This window comes from Etheostoma cragini, chromosome 8 (assembly GCF_013103735.1).
Source record: "Etheostoma cragini isolate CJK2018 chromosome 8, CSU_Ecrag_1.0, whole genome shotgun sequence".
Lineage (NCBI taxonomy): Eukaryota > Metazoa > Chordata > Actinopteri > Perciformes > Percidae > Etheostoma > Etheostoma cragini.
The window spans coordinates 28339036-28365197 of NC_048414.1; the positions used below are offsets into that span (position 1 = coordinate 28339036).

The 26162-nt window shown below is 43.6% G+C and overlaps 1 protein-coding gene across 1 annotated transcript in view; it reads right to left on the minus strand.

The window, feature by feature from the left end:
- Window positions 1–710: 710 nt before the first annotated feature.
- Window positions 711–26162, minus strand: part of carmil2 (capping protein regulator and myosin 1 linker 2) — a 41734-nt gene continuing 16282 nt past the window's right edge. The window contains exons 21-39 of the mRNA XM_034879794.1: window positions 25004–25094; window positions 24775–24855; window positions 24389–24514; window positions 23606–23722; window positions 21694–21869; window positions 21179–21266; window positions 20470–20559; window positions 20306–20372; window positions 18197–18693; window positions 12741–12844; window positions 9863–10751; window positions 8321–8425; window positions 7706–7742; window positions 7357–7425; window positions 6551–6792; window positions 4548–4683; window positions 3148–3237; window positions 1875–1988; window positions 711–1309 (exon numbers count right to left, since the gene is read on the minus strand). Of these exons, the coding sequence (XP_034735685.1) occupies window positions 738–1309; window positions 1875–1988; window positions 3148–3237; window positions 4548–4683; window positions 6551–6792; window positions 7357–7425; window positions 7706–7742; window positions 8321–8425; window positions 9863–10751; window positions 12741–12844; window positions 18197–18693; window positions 20306–20372; window positions 20470–20559; window positions 21179–21266; window positions 21694–21869; window positions 23606–23722; window positions 24389–24514; window positions 24775–24855; window positions 25004–25094 (3691 nt within the window). The 3' untranslated portion in view covers window positions 711–737. The remainder of the gene's footprint in view (window positions 1310–1874; window positions 1989–3147; window positions 3238–4547; window positions 4684–6550; window positions 6793–7356; window positions 7426–7705; window positions 7743–8320; window positions 8426–9862; window positions 10752–12740; window positions 12845–18196; window positions 18694–20305; window positions 20373–20469; window positions 20560–21178; window positions 21267–21693; window positions 21870–23605; window positions 23723–24388; window positions 24515–24774; window positions 24856–25003; window positions 25095–26162) is intronic.

Consider the following 26162-nt stretch of genomic DNA (forward strand, 5'->3'; position numbering starts at 1 on the left):
GCAGAGTCCCCCTGGGGGGTGTGAACTGAGGCAGAGAGTTAGATGAGTTCAACATGTTTCAACTTGAGCAAAGAAATGCTGCTTATCCTGCAGCTTTATGGCACCATCTTAGCAATGTACACAGATAAGAATATAGTTTTAATGAAAGCTCTTTTTGACATCAGTCTAAAGATGAGCTGCCCACACATCGAGACGCACTACACAGACACACACTATGTTGCTGGCTTGCCACAGCTAACGCCTGTACATTTGCTGTTTGGGGTTAATAAGCACCGTCTGCAGTAACCACCCAGTAATGCAGGCCCAACAATTGCTGCGACTGGGCACTCCTTATCAACTCAAAGATATATAGATATAAAAAAGTCTGAATGTTGCCCTCAAAGAGGTTATGTCCAGCAGAAGAACTTTGTTCAATATCTATTGCACTGGGCCTGCTATTCCCAGGGTTTTGACCCCTTGAAGGTCTGTGCAGACCCTGTTTATTCCCCCCATACAGCCAATACAGCAACTGTACATTAGCTGTAAGCTAGCAGGAAAATGTGCACCAACCATGTGCATTAAAAACATTTAGCTCTCAGGCGTTTAATGCCCCTGACATGGGACACAGCAGCTGTTTCCTACAGGAGGCTACAACATTCGTGCAATTCTTAGACCTCCCACTTCCTGGTCTTAGTGATGTCACAGACCCTCCCTCCTCTCACCCAGGTGTGTCTTATGTAGGTCTGTCTGTGTGTGATTTATTCACACAGAGGGGGCTCAGTTCTTTGGTCTGCTGGCTCTGCCTTCATTGTGTGCTGTGTAGAGAGCGCCCCCCCTCTCTCCTGTGTGCTGTTTCTCACGTCCGCTGTGGCTGCTGCTGCGCCGGGGCTCTTCTTCTTGTGGGACAGAGGGCTCACTCGAGGGTGTTCTGGGGATTCAGATGCAGCTGGGATTGTGCTCGGGGTCTTTTCTTGGGGTGGTGGGGACACCAGCAGCTTTTCTAGAGTTCGGGGCATTGGTGGGGCTGTGCTGGGGCTCTTTTTCTCGGATGTGGGGGTTACAGGAGGCCTCTCGCGGCTCTGGGTAAGTAGTGGAGGCCTCTCCAGGACGGATCGGTCGACGGCTGCAGTCGGACTGAAGAGTCGGGGCGCTGAGGCTTCTTGTTGAGCCTGGGCCGTACAGGAGGGACTCCGTGAGCCTGGGGTGTCCTCTTCCCCTGGAGGGGGGTGCTTGGTTTCAGCGACTGTCCGTCCACAGCCTGGCCGTCCTCTCTCGTCCATCTGGACATTCTCCTTCTTTCCTTCACATGTGTGCTTCCCTGTGTCACTGGCTGGAGGGATGGGGGACAGACAGATGGGTTTAGATCGTGAAAAAGACCCAAAGAATAAGAAAGCATGACTGATGATTAGGGTCGGTATCGTTTTGATTTTAACAATTGTGGTTCAAATTCTGATTCTTCCTTTTCGATTCTGGTTCTATTTTTGATGACAAGCAAAGGGCCGCAGGTCGGACTTGGACCCAGGCCCGCTGCGTCGAGGAGCAACACCCCATACCAACTGACCTATCAGGGCGACCTCGATTCCAGTTGTTATTGATTCTTTGAGCACGGGTCACATGCTTATTTCACGGATGGAAATCTGATTTTGATTCAAAGGGGATCTACAGTTTTACCGGGTTTTTTTCAACGTAAAACTAAGCCACGCTTTAAGAGCTCCGCTTACTGTGCTCTGTGGCTGCAACACAAGAAGCCCCTGGAAGTACGGTGGTGGTTGCTAAGAAAAAACCAAAACTCGCGCATGTTGAATCTGGAACCAATGATCAGAGACAAATTCAAGATTTTACAATTTATTTTTGAACGATTCCATTTAAAATCCTATGATAAACACTGGTCTCACCCTCCGGAGGTCTTTGGGCTTCCCCCCCACCAGATGGATCTTCAGTGCAGGTGGGCAGGTCCCCTCCTTTGCCCCGGCAACGGATGGGCGACCTCTGCAACACCGCCTTCAGCTCTGACAGACGGAGACAGAGATAAAGGACTATCAGAGGGTTTATCTTAAATTAATAATTATCTAAATGCCTAGAAAACCCAGGCTGACACAGTCTGCCGCTTCAATCACTATTCATATCTCAAGAAAAACAAATGTTTGTCTTCTCCATGTGGCGACAGGCAACGTGGCATCATACATGCACGGGGGACTGACTTCATCTTTACGCATTTTTAGTGATCCGCGTTTATGTCTACACTGTATACAGGGGGCGTATCGTCATATGGCGTGTTATAGTGAGAAGAACGTGGTATAGTGAGAAGAACGTGTTATAGTGAGAAGAACGTGTTATAGTGAGAAGAACGTGTTATAGTGAGAAGAACGTGTTATAGTGAGAAGACAGTGTTATTGTGAGAAGAGTGTTTTATTGCGAGAAGAAAGCTATGATTGGGTTTAGGTAAAGAAGAACGGGGTTGGCTTTAAGGAAACGTGTGACACCTGACAAATGTGACACGCGGGACACGACCCCCGTTGTCCTGGGTAAAAGTCCTGTGGACTTCAGGCCTTCTATACTAGTTGCTACGGTGGAAATTGACAGGTAATTAAGGTAAGGTAAGTCAGTGGAGGCCAAATGAAGTTGACATACACGCTAAAAAACGAGTATGCGTCCTCATAACACGTCAATAATGGCATACGAATTGGCGTGTCATATTTACGCCATGTCATGAGATCAGTCCCTAACAGCGGCAGTGGAGATTTCAGAGACAGCACAGAGCGTTTTTCTATTTGGATTTAACCTGATCCAATGAAATGTTGAGGACCCAACTTTACATGAGCAGGATCTCATCTCCAGACCTGCCAGTGGGCCTTTAACTAATTGCGTGTTGTTGTTTTGCATAAATGTGAAGAACCAGCTAACTCTCTCATCGTCTCAGTTTCTGCTGTCATCAACATGAATGAACTGTCACTGGACATTCTTCAAACTTGAATCTTGTAGGAAAAACTGAGCTTATAAATTGTAGTCAGGCGTTGTCAGGCTAACTGAGTTCCAGCAGCTCTGCAGATCATATCATTATCCTTTTAGAGACTGGAACCACACTAGAATTCTAACCCTGCAGTTATTGCGTTGATGTTACCAATATCATGTTTTTATGTCTCCATTAAACCTTTTGGCAAATCTTACCTTGTGTCATGGCCAGAGTGTCCTCATGGACGGACACAGCTCTACGTCGTGGAGGAGGCTTCATGTGTGGGCGGGGCTTAGGAAGACTCTCTGAAAGTATGCAAATAAAGACACAATGAAGACATATTTTGGCTTCATGAGTCACTGAGCATCCGGAATAAACGGGGCTACGCCTCCAACGCTCTAACTAGGTCTCATTATACCTCCACGTGCCAACATACACAGCGTGAGTTTATTAAGAACTGGACAAAATAAAAGGTGCAACTTATTTCACATGTGTTACTATTTCTCCCATCGGATTGAAGAGCAACTATGAAGACACACATCAAGGAAATACACATGCAAGCATGCACGCACGCACACATTCAAATCTGCAACTACATAATAACCCACCAACTTTTTATCATATTATATTATTATATTATAACATTATTGTGATAAATGATGTGCAAATGTGCATTTAAACGTTACATGCAGATGCAGTGAATGCAACCTTACTAAGTAAAACCTGAATCTATCAACCCTTACAATTTTATCTCTTTCTATGTTTAACAGCATTTTTCACATTGAGTCATGTGTCATCATCATCATTAGTATTAATAGGTGATAATGACCCAGAGATGATAAAGGCTGTTACCATGAGCACCTTTCACACCCAGATCTTATCTGGACATAACCCCGAGCAGCAGTACGTGAGAACGCAAATGTCTGAATCAGTCAGACCGGACATTAACCGGACTTCTAAAGTCTGCGTAATGACGGCTGAGCCCATGTGTTAACAGAGCAGCTCATTGTCCGGAGAAATCAGAGCGAGCGAGCCGGGCGTGTTGATGACGTTTCTAATCAGGCGTCTGTTGCCAAACTGGAAGAAACAACAACAGACGATAGTGAAAAGAAAGAAGAAGGATTTAAACCAACAAAATGTCTTGACAGGATAGACAACGAGATGCAACTTCTTCCGCTAAATGCCGACGTTGATATCTTTAGACAGATTTAAGGAACGACAAGGGACTCGGTTGTTTGTGTTTAAATTAGGAACCAGCTTTGTGACTGGGGTGTAACCCACGTCATGTCCTGCCTCTTGCACGCTCTACCAAGGTGCCGTCCCTTGCCTAAACAAAACAGAGGATTTCCAGGAAGTGAGAATGCGTCTGACATAAAGTATCTTCTGTGGTGTGCTTCAGGTGAGAAAAGGAAAACTCCGGACTATGTCTATGTCTCCATGACTGTGTATCTGAGAAAACAGCTATGGGGAGGATACAGACTCCCACCAGCCTCCTTTAACTGAACCACACCGGATTCCTTATAAAAAGCCGTCAGGACTGAGTCTGGTACATGGGGCGAGCGCTCTGACGGGTGAGCTATCAGGGCGCCGCGAATGAACTGGTCTAAATGAGTACCGTCTGTCACTGATTGTGCTTTCTCAGAGCGATCCTGTGCACCGGGAACCCTCCACGGAGGCGGAGCTGGAGGAAGCAGCTCTTTTCTGGAGGACGGAGCGGAGGCTGCACCCTGGGGACTCTCCTGGCTTCCATTCTGGGGATGAAGATCAGAGGGTGCTCAGTGGGACACAAACAGTATGACTGCCATGGCCTGACAGATATGAGCATGTGGAGTCAGAGAACGAGTGTGACAACATGGAAATGGACGGTGGTTTGTGGAGATAGCTAGAAAAATGCAGTCTAATCCAACAGTCCTGCTTTGAATCCTTTATCTGTGTCCTCATTATGGAGGTTGAGTTTGTGTTGCTGTTGACTTGTGGTGTGTTGTATGTGAGAGGTGTTTCTTATACTTAGTCTCATTGATATACACTGGGGGGACAAAATGCCAAATATATAATAAATTGGCAACAGAGAGTAGTTGATAATACTTTCATTATAGGTGTAACCTGGTACCTTGCCCATAGTTTTACAAACCAACAGTGCCATATAATTTATTATGGTTTAACAGCTGTAAACTAATAGCCCTGTATGGATGTGATTCCTATCTTTGTTATCGGCCTGCCTCAGGTTAAAGTTTTCATCAAACACGAAGAAACACAAACAATGAACGCCACAGAACTTTCTTTAAAGGTGCCCTGCCACACCAAAAACTGTTTCTACTTGCCTTTTTTAAAATCTGGATCTTTGGTCCATTTGTGTTTGTGTTATGTTATGTATGAATATGAAGAACCGCCGCCTCCTCTGTCAGCCAATCACAACAGCTGGTCCGTCTGACGACCTGAGCCGGAGCTCATTACTATTCATGAGCTCACCCAGTTGTGCTGGTGCGCCAAGCTCTCATTGGCTAGCTGTTAGCCAATCAGAGTCAAGCAGCTTAGCTCATTGAATATAAATGAGAACTAGCCCAAATGGAGCTGGGTCTTCCTGCAGGCTTTCTATACCACGCTAAAATGGCTTGAAACAAGGTAACCAAGGTAACCAAATACAGAGTCCATGGTAGAACTTCAGACATTACCACAAAGTTATGGATATAGTTATAACAATCCAGTTTGACAGTCAGTCATAAATAAGAAAACAAAGGAAAAAGAACATAAATAAATAACTTTAAAGTAAATTTTCCTGAGGGTTAAATTACGTGGTATCGTATTGGTGCATAAACTCGCCAAACATTATGTTTTGTTAGCTTTTAACACAGCGTTAAAATGTTCCACAGGAAAAAAAATGCTCTGCACCATTGTGTGATTGAGGGAGTTCAAGTCCATCTCATTCTTGAATTTGGATTTGTTTACAGGGATTATAGAGATTTCTAATAAACTTTCTTTCATTCACTATAATCTCAACAGGAACTACTTGGAGATCAGTGGGATTAATAAATACTCTACCAGATACATAAATGAGATATTCCTCCCTTAATGTTAGATACCAAACATCACTGCCACCTTGTGGCCTGTGTTAGCCACCATATCCACTTTCTAATTCATAATACAATCAAATGACCTGTTTCCACATTTAAAATATTTAACCTTTTTAAATAAATATTTTAACTTTATAGCTGTATGAGGTTAGGTTAACCTTAACATTTTTGTCTAAAAGAGTTGATTTGTTCAAGCCGACTGATGTGGATTGAATATTATCTATGAATAATGAAAATTAAGAGGGGGTAGGACTAAAAAAGCCCTTGAAGTCCTAGAACAACAAGAACAAGAACAATATTTTTGAGTTGCCTATTTGCTGCTTATATTTTGCTGAGAATCTCGTTTGTATTTCTTTTTTTATTGCTTATAAGTTTTACTTAGTATTTATCTCACATGTTCAATGCATTGACTACAAAACAAATAATGAATCAAATCTATCAATGAACTAAAGATCTAACTGTTTTAACTGAGTTGAGAAGTGTTTTTCTTGGCCGTGTAACAGGCGTTTGAGTTAATTATTTGGTGTGACTGAGTTTTCTGTGTCACCTGTGCGGTGCTCTCCCCCGGCCGGCAGTCGAACGTGTGAGCTCTGAGCTGGACTCTCGCTGCCGGGCTGCTGGGCGGAGGAGCCGAGGCCGGGCGAGCCGGGGTGGGCAGGGGGGGCTTTGCTGCGACGGCCGGTTTGGGCGGCAGCGGGACAACAGGACGCTCAGGGACGGCGGGCTTCGGGTAGAGGGGAGGGTCCGGTCGGATAGGGTCCAGCGCTCTCATGGGGTGCCTGGGGTCTGCTGGAAACAGAGGGCGCGAGAGACAGTCAATCACCAGTAGACATGCTGTGAATGGTGCAGGTCGGTCCAGTGTGTGACCCCAGGCGGGACAGATGTTCAGCCAGATGTAGACTAAAACACAGGAACCAGATCCTCCAGTGTTCTCTCCACATAGACTGCTGCATCACGCAGCCCAGGCCTAGGGCCATGCTGATGATGTCAGTGGCCCTGTCACACTAGGACAGTGGTCGTCACTATTTTTTTCATGAGAGCCACAATGACAGGACAAAGTCAAGAGGAGAGACACTTTTACCGCAAAGTATCAAATTTTACAACCCGTCATAAATAGCGTGTCTGCTTGTTAATCTGTCACCCCTAACATATAATATGCAATGTTTTCTACATTAGCCCATCATGTAGCTAAACATGAACAAAAAGAGGTGGATGTGAACAGTTTTAAGAGGTTTAAAGGGGAAATTGTACTTGTCTACTTGTGTCACTTGTTAGCAGGATCCCTTCAGTATTGCACATGGGAGTATTGATTTTATTGGTATAAAGACATGGGGGTATAGATAACATGGATACCTGATGAAGTGGACATCGTTCTGGGCTTCATGTATGTGGAAGGTGGAACAGGTTTGTCCAGGATTGCACCTGAGGGACAGAGACAGACAGTAGTACAGCTGAGGCTCAGTTTTAATCCAAGCTGTACATGTAATGAATACAACACACACACTGGGCCCAACTGAAGCAGTTCTAATTAAGTCACACAGCTTCAAGTAATCTACTGCTGCTTTCAAATCAGCAGAGGCTAAACTGAAGAAAATATAAAATATGGTAACACTTTTTAACATAACCTTGCAGCCCGTGTGTGCAGATCCTGTTTAAGATAATCTTCTCAAAACACAAAAATGATAAAGACATGCACACTCACCTTCAGAGTTGGCCTTCCTCAGCTCCTCGTCTTTATTCTAAAACGGACACATTAGACAATATTACTCTCCCACCAACATTCGATCAACAACTTGCTGTTGCACTTTGTAATGGCTGAACTTCTCCTTTATCTTTAAAATAATATATAAAATCTAGAGAAATTATGAAGATTGGTTTCTCTTCTACAAATGTACAGGGGGTTGTAAAAAGTAACCAAAACTGGCCAGTGCTACCCCCGAAGACTTTTTCCCTTAGACTCACATGGAGAAAGACACGTCTGTAGTTAGTGTCACAACCCCCCGTGGTCTGATAACATTTGTAACGTCTAGAGAAGCCGCACGATTAAATCATTGAATTGCCATTCAAGTTAGCAGAGAGCTAAATAGGAAGTAGCTGGCTCGGCCGGTGGAGGCCTCTAGTGCGCCTGCTCTATGGGTCACGCAGGAAGGAAGTAGTGGCGACCAACCGGATCATTTTATGCACAGTATTGAAATATTTGGGCTTAATGCACCACTGAGAAACTGTCATTTAAATAAATGGGCCCATGCCTCGAATACTGTATCCCTGGTCCTATTATACACACACACACACACATAACAACACACACACACCCTACCTGGTTTGTCTTGGTGTCAGAAGGCAGCGTTTTGGCCACGCCCATTCTGTGGAGCATCACCTGAAGCCTCTGTTCAAAACTAGGTGTGCTCTCAGACGCATGTTTCTGGAAGACGATACATGGACATTTAGAATGGCACACACACACACACACACACGCACGCACGCACACGCACACGCACACGCACACGCGCTGCTGCTGCTGCTGCTGCTGCTGCTGACTGATGTAATCCTATTAAGTGACAGATAAGTTCTGGGCTCTTGTCCCATCTCTTATCTCTGACCTCTGTCAGTCTGAGCAGGGATCTCATTAGGAGCCGGTTCAGTCCTCAGTCCAGACGGACACTATCTGTGTTTTGTCATGTTGCCATCCTTTTACTAAAAAGCAGGACTAAAACCATTCTTCAGAAGAATCTCTGAAATTAATTAGGCAGCCAGAGCAGTAATGACTGTTGTTGTACTGTATGCATTAATACATTGGAAATAATTATTAAACGTATGATATGAAAGGAAATGTTGACTTTTGCGTTATAAGTCCCAGATCATGCTCATTTTCAGGTTCAAACTTTTTTTTTCTTCATTTGAACATGTTATTCTCATCCTGTCTCTCTGAATATACCTGTATGGACCCTGTCTCTGAAACGCTCCTCTCTAGCGCCTGTTTCTTTTAGCCCCCCTCCTAAAAAAGCCCGGTCTGCTCTAATTGGTCAGCATTTCTGGGTCTTCCACCTCTGCTCTCTTGGAGTCCCTGCACTGTCATTGCAGCTGGGGAATGACTGTACAGCACTGTAGGAGCACATAGTGTATTTGTGACATCACAGCGTACAGAAGTCCCGACGGCTTGTTTAAAGGCACGATTTCTGAATACGGGCTGTGAAGATTTCTCTGTGGATTGGGCATTTTTATACTGTCACAATATTTATATAGCACCTCTACCTGCTTTATAATAAAAATAGACATGGAAATCACACTTGGTGCAACATGTGACCTTTAACAGCAAACCGCATCAAAAACAATTAAAACAGTAGCAGATAGAAACCAGGGAGAAGTCTTACTTCAATATTATTATATAATAATAATAATTATTATATATATTTGGGTTGCCCCTTCGCCTTAGGTGTTGGGAGGACGCAGCATTTAGTTTTTATGCACTGCAGTTATGGAACAAACTTCCAGAGCACTTTTGGTCTGTCCCGACCCTGTGTTCTTTAAAATCTTAAGTCTGCAACTTCACAACTAGGAGATGGGTGCGTTGGAGGGGGACAAGCTCCAAAAGTTGCAAAGGAAACTCCAACAGACTGTCTAACTTGCAAAAAATAAACCAAAACGTTGCATATTTATATACAACACTTCTACTTCCCTAAGGTCATTTAGAGATGGTCATTGCTATTAAATGTAGTTTGTTTTTGTTTTTATTGTTATGATTGTTGAATTTAATGTTATATTTGCTTTGTATGTGTGTGCTTATGTAAAGCACTCTGTAATTGCCTTTGAGTCTGAACTGTGCTATATAAATAAATTGCCTGGGTGTCGTAACACTGACCTTGCTGTGTGTGTCATCATTGTCTTCAGGCTCTAACCCCGTCAGCAGGATGAGACTCTGGCTCTTTCCCTCTCTCAGGGACCTCTTGGTAACCTTCAGTCTCCTCTCTCCGTACGGAGTCCCTCCCAACGTCGCCTCCTTCCCCTGCACGCCTCTCCTCTCCTGCTCGGCTAGAGGCGAAGTGACCACAGGACTGGGGCTGCGGCCTGGCAAGACAGGAAGTGCCCCTTCCTCCTGGTTGGGAAGCGTTGCAGTGGCGAGGTCAGGGCTTGTGGTGATGGTGGGGTAAGGGGGAGCGGTGTCACTGGAAGGCGTCGTCGTGGTTAAAGTCTTGGCAGGCGCCATCGTTCCCCCCACATCGCCTGCAAGACGGCGGCCGATGGCAACGGTTCCTTCTGTGGTGGCGGCATCATTACAAACGTTAGCATCCTCCACTGACCTTGCACCTCTCCCCTTCTCTCTCTCCCTCTCTCTGTCCCTTTCTTTGGCCTCGCGGAGGGGTCGGATGAGGTCTGCAATGGAGGTCCGTTTGACCCTCACCCCCTCTGCTCCTCCGCCTCCCTCTCCCCCTCCGGCCTTGGTGGCTCGGCCGGCTCGAGCCCTCTTGAAGGCAAAGAAGTCGCCAAACTTTTTCTTGATGTTTTTTGTGGGAAGGGTGGAGGTGGTGATGGAAGCAGGGGCAGGGGGGGTGGAGGGTGTAGAGAGGGGGGAAACATCAGTGGATGTGAAGGGCGTGTCAGTAGATGGGACAGAGGGAGAGGTGACAGTGGTGGAGGTGGTGGAGGTGATATTGTCAGACGAAGAGGAAAAAGGGGTTGAGGCTGAGGGGGTGGCGCTTGACTCTGGGGGAGTGGCTTGGGCAGGGATTGACTCCTCCCACTGGCCTTTTCTGCAGCAGGAAGACAGCAGAAAGAGCAACAGACAAGAAGAGACACTCAGTACTACGACTACCGCTACAGGACTCAAGACACATGCTCAGATCAGGTGCACAACAACAACAAGGCTCATGCAAACAACAAAGCTGAACCATCTCTCGGAAGAACGTGCTCTGCTTTTTCTGTAACAATTTGTGCCTTTTCTGCATCAATTTATGGTGCAAATGTATTTATTTATGTTATAATTTTTCTTTGAGGGGTTGCGCTGGACAGTTTTGATTATTGGGGGGGTTGTAACCCCCATATCCCCCCTGTAAATTACACCTATGGACTGCAGTAAAACTTGCAGTAACACTATGTGATGGACTATGGGTTATGTGATAATGCTGACTGTGAGTTACTGAAGGAAACCCTGGAAAAAAGGCATTTTTTTTAAGGACTAGAAATTATTTTTTCATACAGTAAGATAACTAATTTTAGCCACTGCTGTTGATGGAAAATGACTTCAAGTGGATGCAGTCACAGTGATTAGGGCAAATACACTCCCAATCAGTGTCAGACTGACTGATTAAATGATTCCAAATGACAATTCATACCTAATATCGGCTAAAATCAGTAGTGGAAGAAGTATTCAGATCCTTTACTTAAGTAAAAGTACTAATACCACACTGTAAAAAATACTTACTGCTAAACTAAAAATCCTACACTAAAAATGTTACTTAAGTAAAAGTCTGTAAGTATCATCGGGAAAATGTAGTTAAAGTATTAAAAGTAAAGAAAAATCCTCCCATTTTATAAAGTGTAAAGGTTCCGATCAGTGTGTTTATATGTTCTCATCATCTCGGCTGGACTTGTAGGCTGTTATATTGTTAGTATGTTACTTTATAATTAAACAATCAGATTTTATAAACTACATGTGTGTTCAGAAATCTTAATGTGTAAAGTAACTAGTAACTAAAGCTGTCAGATAAATGTAGTGGAGTAAAAAGTAGAATATTTCTCTCTGAAATGTAACGGAGTAGAAGTGGAAAGTGGCTTGAAAACAAAACAACACAAGTAAAGTACAAGTACCTCAACATTTGGACTGAAGTACAGTACTGGAGAATATATACTAAGTCGTATTCCACCACTGGCTCAAATACAACCCTCGTAATCATTTTGTGTTCAGTGAAGTGAAACGGCAAACTCAGAACAGACTTCAGACGAGGAATGTGGTGTCACACTGAACGGACACAAAAACACTCACCATGCATTCTACACATACACACAATCACAAACACGTATATTACATTCATGTCAGCAGTTATCAGCAGTTTCCAGGAGAGGTTTGGTCTGATAACAGTAGCAGCTCTCTGCTCACCACTTACAGTGAATAGTCAGTTTTAAAGTGGGGAGCATCTATGTCTTGCTCTGACGGTCCCTGTGTGTCTGACTGATGAAAACTCTCCAGCTGGAATGTGTGTTTTGGTGCTATGACAACCGGCAACCGTGAGTTGGTTGTTGTTGTTAGTGGTGACCAAAAAACTGCATACAGTATGAAACAGTTTCAATATGGGGGATTTTGATGTTGCTTTTTTTCTTTTTGGTGATTTGAAAACGTAACCAAATAAAAAGTAGATGGAAAACACAAATTTAACAATGATGTGATAAATCTTGCCGCACCGTTGGCCCCTCCTCAAGAACTCTAGGGTGCAGTGGCAGCAACCCCCACTTTGGGAACCACTGGTTTAGTGGCTTTACTTCCAAGCTGCCACGGGATCAGTTCTGCTCACTGATTGGCAGCCATTGTCAGTCATTTTTTGACGCAGATGAGCAGAAAAAGGGCGGTTTGTGAGAGTGATGGGTACTTTCTGCCCAACAGGGCTTTGAGTCACTGATATCAATGAGTAGATATCAAATATTCAATTCCCAGCATAATGCTGTCTAAAGTGGATATTTAGCAAGAAGAACAAGTGTGTGTGTGTGTGTGTGTGTGTGTGTGTGTGTGTGTGTGTTCAACTTACAGTGCATAGTCAGGGATGATTTTCTTGGTAAAGAACTCCTCTACTCCTTCATCCACTCGGCCCATCCCCTCACCGGACTCATTTTCTACCTTTAAAACCGGCTCCTATGACAAAAAAAGATACAGTATGTACACTTGACCTTGCGTGTGTGTGTGTGTGTGTGTGTGTGTGTTTGTTTGCAACAGACAGAAAGACACTAACCAAGATCCAACAATATCAGAATACCTCTTAGGTGTTCACCATATTGTTTGGATAGCATCCCCAAACTGGATTGTTTCTATAAAGATGACAAGATGCAAACCTCTTAAGTTACATAATACGAGTCTATGAGTAGAGCTCAGTAACCTTTGACCTTTTGTAATGAAACTTAATAAACTAACACTGAGTGCTGACTTAACTTTTCCATCCAGTTAGAAGTGGGTTTGTTCAACACCCCATACATTTCGGGGTTATTCATTTAATACAATATAGTAATTTGACAAAAATGAAAGTGTATATTTACACGGCGTTCCAACATAATGTATCGCCTCTTACATTTAAGCTAATTTGCGTTCGTCATCAGTGCAACTGCACATTCAAAGAAGTTTCGGGAGTTTTGAAATGGACCTGCTCAAGCGGCTGTGCACTCAGCCCTAGGTATCTCCAGTTTAGAACACTGTTAGCAAATTCTAACTGGGTCCAACCCAGTCTGCAGAAACTCACTGACATTAGTTAACTGGAGTTGCATTTGTGCAACTTCACAGATGACTAGTCAGTCAACAAAACTTGTCAGTTGAATGAGTCTAACCATCACCAGAGCTCAAATTATTAACATGAATGATTTTAATAATTAAATGAAAGCTTCAGAGTTACAACAATGGGACATTTTTCTGTTCTGAATGAAGCATTTGTCTCCATCTTTAAGCTCTTTCCATGTCTTTCTCATTCTCTGCCTCCTCCTTTACAGCCACCTGTCTCAATGTGCTACATGCCAACATGGCTGTGTGTCACACACACACACACACACACACACACACACACACACACACACACACACACACACACACACACACACACACACACACACACACACACACACACACACACACACACACACACACACACACACACACACACACACACACACACACACACACACACACACACACACACACACACACACACACACACACACACACACACGTTGTGAATGTGGACAGCCGGACATGCAATAAGCTGATAAATACTAGTCAACTAGTCAATTAGTTGATCAACCAAAAAATAATCACCCACTATTTTGATAATCAATTGATTGTTAAAGTACTTTTTGGTGCAAAAATGCTGTTTTCAGCTTCTTGAATATGGAGATGTCCTGCTTTTTGTCCGTTTTATATCATGTTTAATTGACTCTTTGGAATTTGAAGACAACATGACGTTTAAAGACATCCGCTTGGAATTGCTTGGAGAAACTATGCTGAGTATTAATCAGCAGATTAATCAATAATGAAAGTAAGCGTTAGTTTCAGCCCTCCATTGCAGGTTAAACCTGGTCCGTCCAGTTTGAACTGTGTCCATCAACATCCTGCCAAAGCTTTCTACTGTTTCAACAAATAAATGCAGTTAAGTTGGCATCCACGGCTCTGCATTAAGCTGCTCTCTGCTTACCAAGCAAGCATGCTGACTGAGCAGCAGGGGAGCAAAGACAATTCCTCCCGTGGGTTCAAAGACAGACGAGCCAGTGGTGGGGACATAATAGCTTGATGGCTTATATAATGCTGTCAGTATTGAGTGTAGTGTGATTGTTGTTCAAAATTAGCTGCTACACAACAAAACAGTATTGACTCGAAAGCCTGTTTTGTCGAGGCATTACCAAAAAATACAAAGATGTAAGACCTCACTGTGGTGCTTGATATTGTGTCATTGTACTACAGTGTTCTTCATGGCATCATATATGTTTTATCTAGAATCACTTGAGCATGACGCTACAGAGAACCTTTGTGAAAGGCTTGCTTTTAGCAGCACAAAAGGTTCTGCTATGGAACAAAGAAATCTGCTACAGAAATGCCATTTAGCAAACATGCAGTTCATTATGCTGAGTAGCTTTTTACCTTTTAGTGTACTTTGCATACCGTGTATCAAAACCCCTACTCTAACATTCCTCTTCTTTGGGTGTAGGACCAGTGTATTTTGATGTGAGAATGAATGAGAATCCCTTTTATCCGAGAACAGGACATTTAGTCCACTTCAAATCCAGGGTAAAAAATGCATTCTTCTTCTTTGGTATGGCAATACTGCCCATGTATCATTTATCACTGACACATCCTTATGATCTTGTGTTTGAGTTTCCACTTGCAAACCATCCTGCCTTTTTTCAAAAAACATTTCAAGATTTCAAGTGTGTCTATATGCAGCTCATGATAAGACAGACTTGTTACGGAACCAAAAGTCCTCATACCTAAATATTGCTGTCACATATAGACATTTTGACAATGGCAACATTTAAAGCCATATGTAATTTGTATAGACTCTAGCTCGCTTAAGAGCTAATGCCACAAATACCTTCACGGCACATGGGATGAAGGGTAGTGATGGGAAATATTACCATGCTTATAACCTGCGCGTATGCATGGCATTACTTTTTCAGGCACTTTCACATTATGTTGCAACAATATGTATCAGAGCTTTATAAACAAACAAACCCAGTACTCCAGATGCAACAGCGACACAGACTATGACAGGAACTCCCACTTGACGTGAGCAAAGTATGATTCAAGGCTCTCTCTCTAAAGCTGCTTACATATGATGAGAGGTAAAACCGTGAGGTTAGGTGCAGAGCACTGAGGCGTCATTGCTCCTGCCTTTGGTTGTGCATTGAAAGGTCGGGCGGCAACAAGGTCAAAGTTGAAATAATTTGAACTTTCACACGGGAAGCGAATGTCACGCCACGTTATTCGGAAACTTAAGGGGGTGCGGGCAAAATGATACGTGAAGCATTTGTGCTCGTCACAAGCACACGCCCGCCCGCTGCAAGACTTCAATTATTTTAAATGTTTCCCTACGCAAGCGACACGCTGCACAAATCAATGAACAAGAGACTGAGTCTTTCGTGGGGCGGCCAATCAAAAGGTTGGTGGTTTGATCCCTGCCGCTGCAGTCCCATGTTGAAGTGTCCTTGGGCAAGATACTGAACCCTGAGTTGCCCCCAATGGTGCACCATTGTAAATGTGTGTGAGTGTGTATCTAATGAGCGTGAATGGTTCCTGTACTATGTCAAAGCGCTTTGAGTAGTTGTTAAGACTAGAAAAATGCTTTATAAGAACATTTACCTTTATACGTTCACTAAAGTATATATAGAGAAGCAGGGCTTCTGGATTCATTTGTCCATAATTATGACTTCTAGGCTATTTACGCTACCTTTGGCTATCAACAAAAACAGTCCATGGTTAGGAAATACTAGTATTGCCACTGTTTGTTATAAATCAACCTGTGATTAGGGTTAAATGAAGCCGGAGCTGGGAATTAGATCACATTTAGAACAATTCGGAATGTTTGCGCTGACCAGGTTAGCCATTGTTAACAAAACCAGTTAACCAGACAACAATGCATTACACAAACACCTTAGCAACATGGCGGATAGAAGATGGACGGTACTGTAGGTACGACTGGTTTAATGAGACACAAATAAGACAGAAGTGCTGTATTGTGTATATTGTGTATTACAATACACTACTGTTGATGCACGGAGCAGCCATGTTGGAGGGGGATGTTCTCCAACTTTCAGAGTCAGGGCTTCAGGGGGCGTTCCATTTGAAATTTCTGACTTGGAACTCCGAACATCTGAGGTCGGGAAGTTCGGCCTGGACTTGATCTGTTGCTCTGATTGGTTCTTGTCTGTCCAATTAAATACAAAGGCATTTTCTTTCGTAGTTTGGTTGAAACCCGCCCCATAATCACAGCCCAATGGAGCAGATTCTAGTCAGAATCTGTGTCTGACTACAATCTGACTAGAATCTGAGTCTGACTACGTCAGGGTACAGAAGTTCCGACTTCTGAGTACAAATAGAATGCACCAAAAGTAAACTTGCAGCCTCTCCTAACTGAAGCTAGCCTGCTAACATGGTCATGCTAGCTCTTCTATCAATTACAAAAAGGTAAACAAAACCTTAAGCTAGCAGGTAAATTGGCAAATAAATGCCCAATAGGCAGACATGCTGAATTAATGAACCATTTACTCTTCTCTTTTATTTCATCTAAAAAGCTTCTGTCATGTTCCAGCCACTTACAGTCATGTTTACCATGACCTTGTGTAGCATGCTGGCAGCCAGTATCAGTGATGGCTAGTATTGCTGACTTTTTGATTTGTTTGGGCAATAAATTGCTTAATTCTAACCACTGAGGACCCACACTGGCAATGATCTGAGCCAGGCTGCACGTCATATACTGTAGTAATGTATCATACCAAAAAAAACCTTACCCCGACACCTACAAAACAGCAAATGTTTATCTTTCAAAAAGAAAAACACACACACTGTGTAATTAACACACATACAAGGTCACCACAGATGAAGAGACAGCCTTCTTTTCCATTTACACAGTACAGAGAGAGAGAGAGAGAGACCCCCATTTATATGAAAACATGAATAATTGAGTTAGTGAAAGCATTCCCAGGAGAGAGAGAGAGAGAGAGAGAAAGAGAGAGAGAGAGAGAGAGAAACCAGCACTGGGAACAACCGAGGGAACACCACTCCCAAAATGCATGTGCACGCGCGCGCGCGCGCGCACGCACGCCCGCGCGCGCGCGCGCGCACGCACACACACACACACACACACACACACACACACACACACACACACACACACACACACACACACACACACACACACACACACACACACACACACACACACACACACACACGACTACATGGAGCAAGAGAATGTAAAAGTAAAGATGGCTACCATTATTACTACAGCATCATAAAAATTAAAGCAAAACAGCAATGGAGAAAGGGATAGATAGATAGATAGATAGATAGATAGATAGATAGATAGATAGATATGGGTATTTTGCTGCATTAACCAAACGATCCCAATCACATTAACAGTATTCCCTTCATCCCTGCATTCCTCCCCTCTCCATCTCTCTTTACCTTCCCTTTTTTCTCTATCGTGTTGTTTGGATTTCCTCCATTTCTATCGTTTTCTCCTCTGGGATCTCTCTGTAGTCGTGCAATTAGCTCCTTACTTCATCTACCCTTCCCTCTATCCTTCATCCATCTCTCTTTCCATCCTGCTTTCTGTGGCTATATTTTACAGAGCATAAATGCCTGTAGAAGTCATTTTTGTGTGCACATGTATTATTGTATGTATGTATAAATGCAACTAATGTGTAATTTCTGCCTGATCACTCAAATTGTGTGTGAATGTGTGTGTTTATGGTCATTGGTTAGTGTTTATGGGTATGTGTGTGTTCTTACCTGAGGCCTGGAGGAGGGGGGCTGTGTGTGTGTGCGCCGTGGCCGTGGCCGGGAAGCGGTGTAATGCCTTAAAGTCTGTCCCTGGGTGGGTAGAGGATCCATGGGGCAATCTGGGGATCCAGAGCCCGGAAGGGGGCCTGGGCTGGGGCCGCAGCCGGGGAAGGGAGCCTGTCGTCTAGGTAAGCCTCCTCGGCCGGCAGCCTCCTCCTCTGCAGCACGAGCGGAGACCGAGTAAAGGAGGGGGAGACTGGGAGGAGGAATGAGCGATGCAGCATCCGCCACCACCTCCCCCTCTCTCCGCCTCCACCCTCGCAGTCCCGGGGGGGAGGGGGACAGGGGAGGGGAGGGCCCTAAAAACCTGACTGACAGAGGGGTTGCTGTCGGCAACAGAGCGATGCCACACCTTCTTTCTCCGCTGTCCTCTTCAGTATCTCCTCCCCTCTCTCGCTCTACTCCTCTGTCCCTGCTCTGCTGCTCCCAGTCTGCATCCAGAAGACCTGAGAGGGAGGCAGGACAACTGATGAGAGAACAGGCACAAGGAGAGAGCATGAAGCAGAGAAGGATGGAAGGAGGGAGGAATGGGGAGGAGGGAGGAGATGGGGAATCCAGCCCACACAGTAAGCATGCTTTTTGCTGATATGTACTCTATGTCTATCTAGGACAAGCAAGGCTCTACAGGGAAGACATTGGGAGAATGGAAAAAAGAAGAAGAAGGGGGTGTCAAGAGACTGTGATAGAGGGGGAGGAGAGAGTGAGCAGAGAAAGAGGGGGCAGAGTGGAGAGAATAGAGAGGGAAAAAAATCAGTTAAGCATAGACACACAGAGAGGAAACAGAGAGGAAGCAAAGCAGCAGATGGATGCTGCAGTCACACGGTACTGCACACGCAGTTATTATCAGCCTGGCACACAGGTACAATATGGTCGGGTTAAAACTACACCGATATTAATCTTTCAGCTACAGGCTGCCCCGGTCTAAATATGTATTAAAGGCCTTTGAGATGCAAATTGACGTGTGCCCCAGAATCCCCCCATGTTTCCTCCTCTACGCTCATCACCCCCTCCTCCATCTTCTCCCCATGGTGGGAGTCACTGATGTGAAAGTAAGCAGGCCATGCTCCAATTAGCCAAACAGTGATGTGTGTCTGACACAGAGCGGTCCAGCATGGCACACATAAGGAATAATACTACCAGTAATAATAAGACCTTTATATTGCTTCACAAGAGACAAATTATACCCATATAACTTAACAGTGAAAGGAACAAGTAAAAAAAGGAAATAATAAAAAAAAAAATTACAAACATGAGACAAAAGCCAGTTGAAATAGGTGAGTCCTCCGCTGCTTTTTAAAAGAGTCAACAGAGACCACAGATCGTATAACACTTGGGGGGGGGGCGTTCCACAGTGTCAGTCACAGTCCCAGTTTTGTTTTTTTTGTCTGATCAAACGTTGAGAGCAAGAACTACAGTTAGTCTCGATTGCTAAGACACATTTTTTGAAACCCTCACCCATTTTCTCAAAGCTGTTAACAAAAGAAACCAAAAAGGGCCAAAGAACAAAGAAAACTAAATGAAAAGTACATGACTGTACACAAAAAATATATTGTTAGACTGTAAAACCCGACATCAACATTTAATGTTCCGGTGCCACCTGTGCACTCTGTACTGGCTTTTATATTCTCTGCGATACCTCAGTAGAAACGTGTTCACAATTTGGAGTCGCTGTGCGTAAACGATGACAACTGTCATGTTTTACTTTTGGTGCCCATTTTGCAACACACGTGCATTACAGTGTTAATTGTGTTTTAGCGAGTGAGAGTGTGTTTAGAGTTTTGCAAGAGGAGTGATTAATTTGACAAATGGGTTCAGGTCCACTGGGAATTCAGTTCAGAGAATTGGGTTAAGTGTTTTAGCGATTCAGAAATACTAAATAATTCCAGAGCACAAATTAAGGAAATCTGTGTACAACTGTGTTTCCTTTCCCTCCTTTGTATACTTAATCCAATGGCTTCTGCAAGAAAAGCAATCACCCAACTATGCAATGAAATTGAACTGAATAGAATTCAGAGGGACATTAATGGATCAGAGACTGCAGTAATAGATGTATCTTACTCTTAATCGAAGGGGCCGGCCTCAGGCTCTTGGAGTGGAAACTATTTCTCCAAATTGCTGGGCTGTACTGGTGAGGAGAGAGTAAAATGCAAAACCCAGCACATAAATGGATGATGGAATAACAGCATGACAAGACGGTTGGACGGAGGGTGTGTGTCTCTTACATCATCAGTAGGGAAGTCGCTGTCAACCAGTCGAACCTCCGGGATGTTGGTTTTCAGAGCGATGCATGAATTCTCTTTTATGAGGCAATCCTACACATTGAATAAATAAAAACATTACTAATAATGAGTGCAACATATTTACACACAGTGGATAAACAAAAATATGCTAAAAGGTTTTCTAATAATTTGCAAATTATTATTCAATAATATTAGTGAGATAAGTAAGATTAGTACCTACTTGTGCTTTCAAGGAAAGTTTCACAGTACGAAATTAAAGGATATTTATTTGTGCCAACCAGGGTTTTAAATGAACACCCGACTACGCAACAAATGTGGTTCAATTTTGCCATTGGCAATCTACCCGTCGAGTTGGCAGGGAGCCAGGTAAAGATTGAGTGATTCATTAGCTACATTACATTAGTACGTCATTTTCTAGAATTCAAGATAAAAAATGTGGCCCCACATTACTGGGGTGAAAAGGCCGGCTGAAACAAGCAAGCTGCAAAAAGATGAGTATGATTCAAAGAAAAGTAAAAGAAGACATTTTAATACCAACGGCTGGTGAAAAGCCTAGTGGATTTTAACCTCCACTATCCACACAGGCTGGTGGCCAAAAAAGTTAACTTTAGGCCATGGTGCCATCACACACACACACACACACACACAGACACACACACACACAGACACACACACACACACACACTCTTACCATTTTGTCCTGTTCCATTGTCAGGTCCTGTTGAACCTGCTCTATGATGCTTTCAGCCAGAGAGACACTCAGTGTTTGTCTCAGTTCACTGCAGGGATGAAACATCACAAACAATACACACATCTGATTGCAGTGCAGTGAAGAAGACTATAGTTGTAATGAAATCAATCAGTTATCTACGGTAGTAAAAAATATGCCGTCACTTTTCTTTCGTCATTGTGTTAAACCCGCCAATAGCGCGCCAGGTGGATAAGCCAATTTGTGATTGGTCCCGTCAGATTTGTGAAAGGTCTCAGGATAGAAAAATGTACAGGTTTCCAGCCTCAGCCGCATGGTGGAATCAAATCGCCAGCAGATTAGGCTGGGTTTAGCCAGTCTAGTCTACTTGAGCATTGTTGGGGAGTGTAAGGACACAACAGGACGTCATGCAAATGGGCCGTTTAATTAACACTCTCCCCATCGCACCGCCCTAAAGAATCGCTGGACCACTTCTCTTGGTGTGAATGCCCATTTACCCTAGTTTGTCGCGGATGATCTGCCCTGTGTTCTCCACCAGAGTGCTTCTCAGGAAGGTTTGTGTCTGCCGGCTTCTTTTGGACACACACTCTGACAGACACTCACACACACTAGAGCGCTGGACCAGCCTTGGACATGCTGCCTCTGCACACCTCATCAGGTCTGCAGCCAGCTCCTGGAACACACAGACCCAAGACCGAGCAATGTTAAGTCAAGCTTGAGACAAGCAGACTGAGCCTGAGACTGGGATCCAACCAGCAGTCATTGAAAAAGATTTTATTCTGTATTTAAGAGATTCACTCAGGACTGTACACAGCATATTAAGGTGTGACAAGAGCATGCACGGAAAACAGTGGAAAGACTAAATCTAAATGTTGTCAATTGATTTGGTTTTACCTGAAACAGAGTTCTGCTCCAAATCCAGGAAACTCATTTATCGTTAAATGTTGCGCATAACCCTTGCGCTTCCACACGTATAAACTGATTAGACAATCTCATTTCAAACTACCAACCTTCTGCAGGGAAATGTTAATTTACTGTAATCACTCTGCACTGTTACATGGAAAAGAGACGGTGGGACTGAAAAAAACGGCCGTCTGTTTCACAAACTCCCTGGCAGTTCAGTGCTTGTGATTGGTGTTTTAAAACGTTCTTGTGGCAGAGATAGAGGCAGTGATGTTTCCTGTTTCCTGTTTCCTGTATGGGACTCTTACACCGCCTTAAAAACGCACTGACAAGTCTGATGGCGGTTACATGATTGGCCAGCGTGACGTTTCAAATGTTAGGCCGTGTTCACACACACTAAGGCAGTCTGACAAAAATGCAGGTCTTTCCGTTCATTTTAAATGGGGGTAGTGTGTTTAGGCACTGGCGAGAAACTCCAAATAAAACCAAACTGCGGCGCCCAATCATTTAAGTGGCGATCATCACAATCCTGACACAAATTGCCGGATCACTTTCTTTTTTGGTTCTGAAAAGATAGAAAGCTATTAGACATGTATCAAAATATTAGCAGTTTCTGAGAGTCATAGATTTGTTAGATTAGAGAGTGATCTATGAACTTTTTTAGATTGAAAGCTACAGTGAGTAGTTTCTGTCTCCCCCTGAGGACTTCTAATGACAACAAAACTGTTGGCGCGTCCACATGATACAAGCCTTCCGTGATCACGCGGTGTCACCCCCTATAGCAAAGGAAGAAACGGAGGATTAAAAATACATAATGGACTCTTCAGAAGACTTTATTATCTTCACTTGATTTTCCGGATGGGAAAGTCGCCAGATGCCACGATCTTCTGAGCATACAGAGAGAAATCAAGAGAGAGTTGTGTGGAGCTGATGGTCTTAATCAGCTTCGTAGAAACTCATTTGGCGACGGTTTGAATGTAACGGATGTTAAGGAAGATCTGGCCCATTGTCAATTTTGATCCGGCAAGTATGTCAATTTAGGTTAATAACGAATTATGGCCTGACTAGTTGTTCACCACACCAAAAGAGTCAGGAAACAGTTTTTAATACAGTAATTATGTAACATTCAAAGCAGAATTGGCAAATTTTTAGAGTTTTATGTAAAGGATAAAGCTGTATGATACATGCAATTATACAGTCAAAGATATTTGAGTTTTTCAGTTAAATAAAAAGTGATTCAGTAATACATAATAAGTGATACACTATGCATGTCTGGCCCTTATTGTGATTCTTATTTCCAGTGTGGCTCTTTAAAAAGCTTTAAAAATTTGAATATTAGTTGTTGAACTTATTTTTTTTCTTCTTCATATCAGCATAATTTAAAGAAATGAATCTGGAAACTTTTCATGGACCCCCTGATGGGTCCCACAGACCCCTGGGAGTCCAGGGACCCCAATTTCATAATCACTGTGATATGGTGTACAGCGGGTGTATTTGAAAGTGTACCTGGATGCTTCTGTTGAACTTGTGAGTCAGAGCAGCGACAGCGTCCGAGAGGATGGAGTTCACCACATCTCCATCAGAGGCACACTTCCCGCCGGCCGCATACAGAGAAGGAAGCAGCTGCATGGGGGGAGCCAACCAACACATCAGCATAAAGCATCATTCACACTCCTGGGCCACTTTATTAGGTACACCTGTACAATGTAACACAGTCCAATTCAATGCCACTGTAAACTACAGCATCAATAACAAACACGTGGCTGCTCTGACAGCATCAGTCAGAACTAGTCTCACAGTGCCAGACCTTCCTCCACAGCGCTGCGGAGAAGGGTCTGCATTTTACAAGAATGTTATTGTTAATTTATAATATTTCGTTGGCGCTCCAACTGCTGCAATCCTTAATTTTTACAGTTTTCTTTTTTTACACTGACGTGTATTTACCTTATTTACAAATGTACTTTCATTTCATTTTATTAGTTTTATTATTTTTGGGGCATTTTAGGCCTTTATTTCTTCACAGCTGAAGATGTGGATGGGGAGGGTGGGTAGGCGAATGACATGCAGCAATGGGCCCAGTTGCAATTGAACCTGCGGCCGCTTTGTCAAGGACTGAGCCTTATTACATGGGGGAAACTCTGCACCAGGTGAGCTATCCAACATCCCCCAAATGTACTTTTATTTAACAGATGTTGGCAATCCTGTTCCACCAGAATGTGGCAGAGCCTGGTTGTGATTCATCAGGCAGATGATCACATCATCATCCAAACCTCTCGGATGAGCCTGTACCTTCAAGGACTCCTTGGCGTTGTGCAGCACCTCGTGCGCTGTCAGGATGTCAGCCTGTACGTCCTGAATGTTGCAGTGTTTTAAACGTTGAAGGCTGTCCTCCAACTGCTGACACATACCCTGGACCTGGTGAATGAAGACAGACAGAGACTAAGATGAAGACTGAGGCACAAATTGGTTTTTTTATTTGTCCATCGGATGTCAGACAACAAAACCCTCAACATGATGGGATTTACTTTTGATTGATCCCTTACTGTAAAGTGAATCAATATTACAACATGCCTAGGTGAAGCCTGTATTCAAAACTTGAACCTTTTATTATACAATGTTATGCTGTGAGCACAATGTTTAACCCTTGTTGTTAATATTTCTATTATAGTGCTTACCTTCTCCGATTGTTGACCTCGAAACACGTGCTTTACTCTTTCAGACTGTCTCTGGTTGTTTCTGTCCAAACACCGCTGAATCTGCACACACACGCACGCACGCACACACGTCGGTCAGTTTAAAAAAAATAATATTTCAACACTTTTAACTATTAATACTTCTGTGGGTTTTTAGTCCCATTTTTCCACACACACATAAAGTGCTGGACACACAGCGGTACACACTGACCTTGTGCAGGGCCTCTTTTGTTCTGTCCGGGCTGCTGCGGTAGCTCTGTGTGATATCAGCCAGGCCAGACATCTGCTGCAGAGTGAAGTTCCTGCACAACACCGAGCACTACCATCAACATTCACACCCACTGTATCCTGATGGGGTTAATTCCCCATGAAAGTTGAATCCTGTGGTGATTTCCTGACTCCCAACATTAGGTTGAGGTTTGTGAATTTTAGTGAAACGTCTCAGAACTGTTGGATATACATGCACTTATGTCCCTCTCAAGACTAGTGCCCGTTACACTTAGCAACAGACTGTTATCAGAATCAGAATAAGGAAAAGATGTACTGCTAATTAAGTAGCACTTTATAGGAATTTAGCTAACCATGGACCAGTTTGCACTGTTGCCATTAGCGCTGTTAGCACTCCCTGTTCCCTCCACCCTGTCTCTCCCTTTACCCCTCCCCACATACAACCGGATATCACATTGTCAGATATTGAATCTGTTTAGTATTTGTGATTTGAAATGGGTGAGGCCTAGATGGACTTTGGGGAAATTGGAGGATGTGAAAAACACTCGTAACATACCTCACACCACAGGAAAATCTGGCAAGATAATCTTTAGATCCATTACAAAAATTGGGGCTTTGCGGACCACTGTTGAGAGTAGGGAATAGGGCCCAGAATGGGTCCGATTCTCGTGAGGTGTGCACCCAGCTTAAGATGGTTAGCAAGGTTAAAGTTCAGTTTGTTAGCACAATGGCTGTGGGCAGTGTTGCTGTTTAGTTCAAAGCACTGCTGCGCTTTGTTACAGCCTCACAGAGCCGCTAGCATGGCTGCAGACTCTTAGAGTTGGCCAACTTCAGACTGTAATTTATGTTAAGATATTGACAGTCCCAAAAGACTTTTTATCTTGAGTGCACAAAAACAATCCTCTTTCAGGTCTTCGGGGGTCTTTAATTTACTGATTTCTTAGTGGAAACTACACTGTTTGTTTGATGTATTGTTTTAGATGTAACTAGCATAACACGCCATGCAAAGTGTAGGTGAGTTAAAAAATGCTAATGTTGAGTTGTTGCTCACTGTGATTTTTAGTGTTAACAGTAATGTGAACATTGCTAATGCGTGTGAGTGTGTGTGTGTGTGTGTGTGTGTGTGTGTGTGTGTGTGTGTG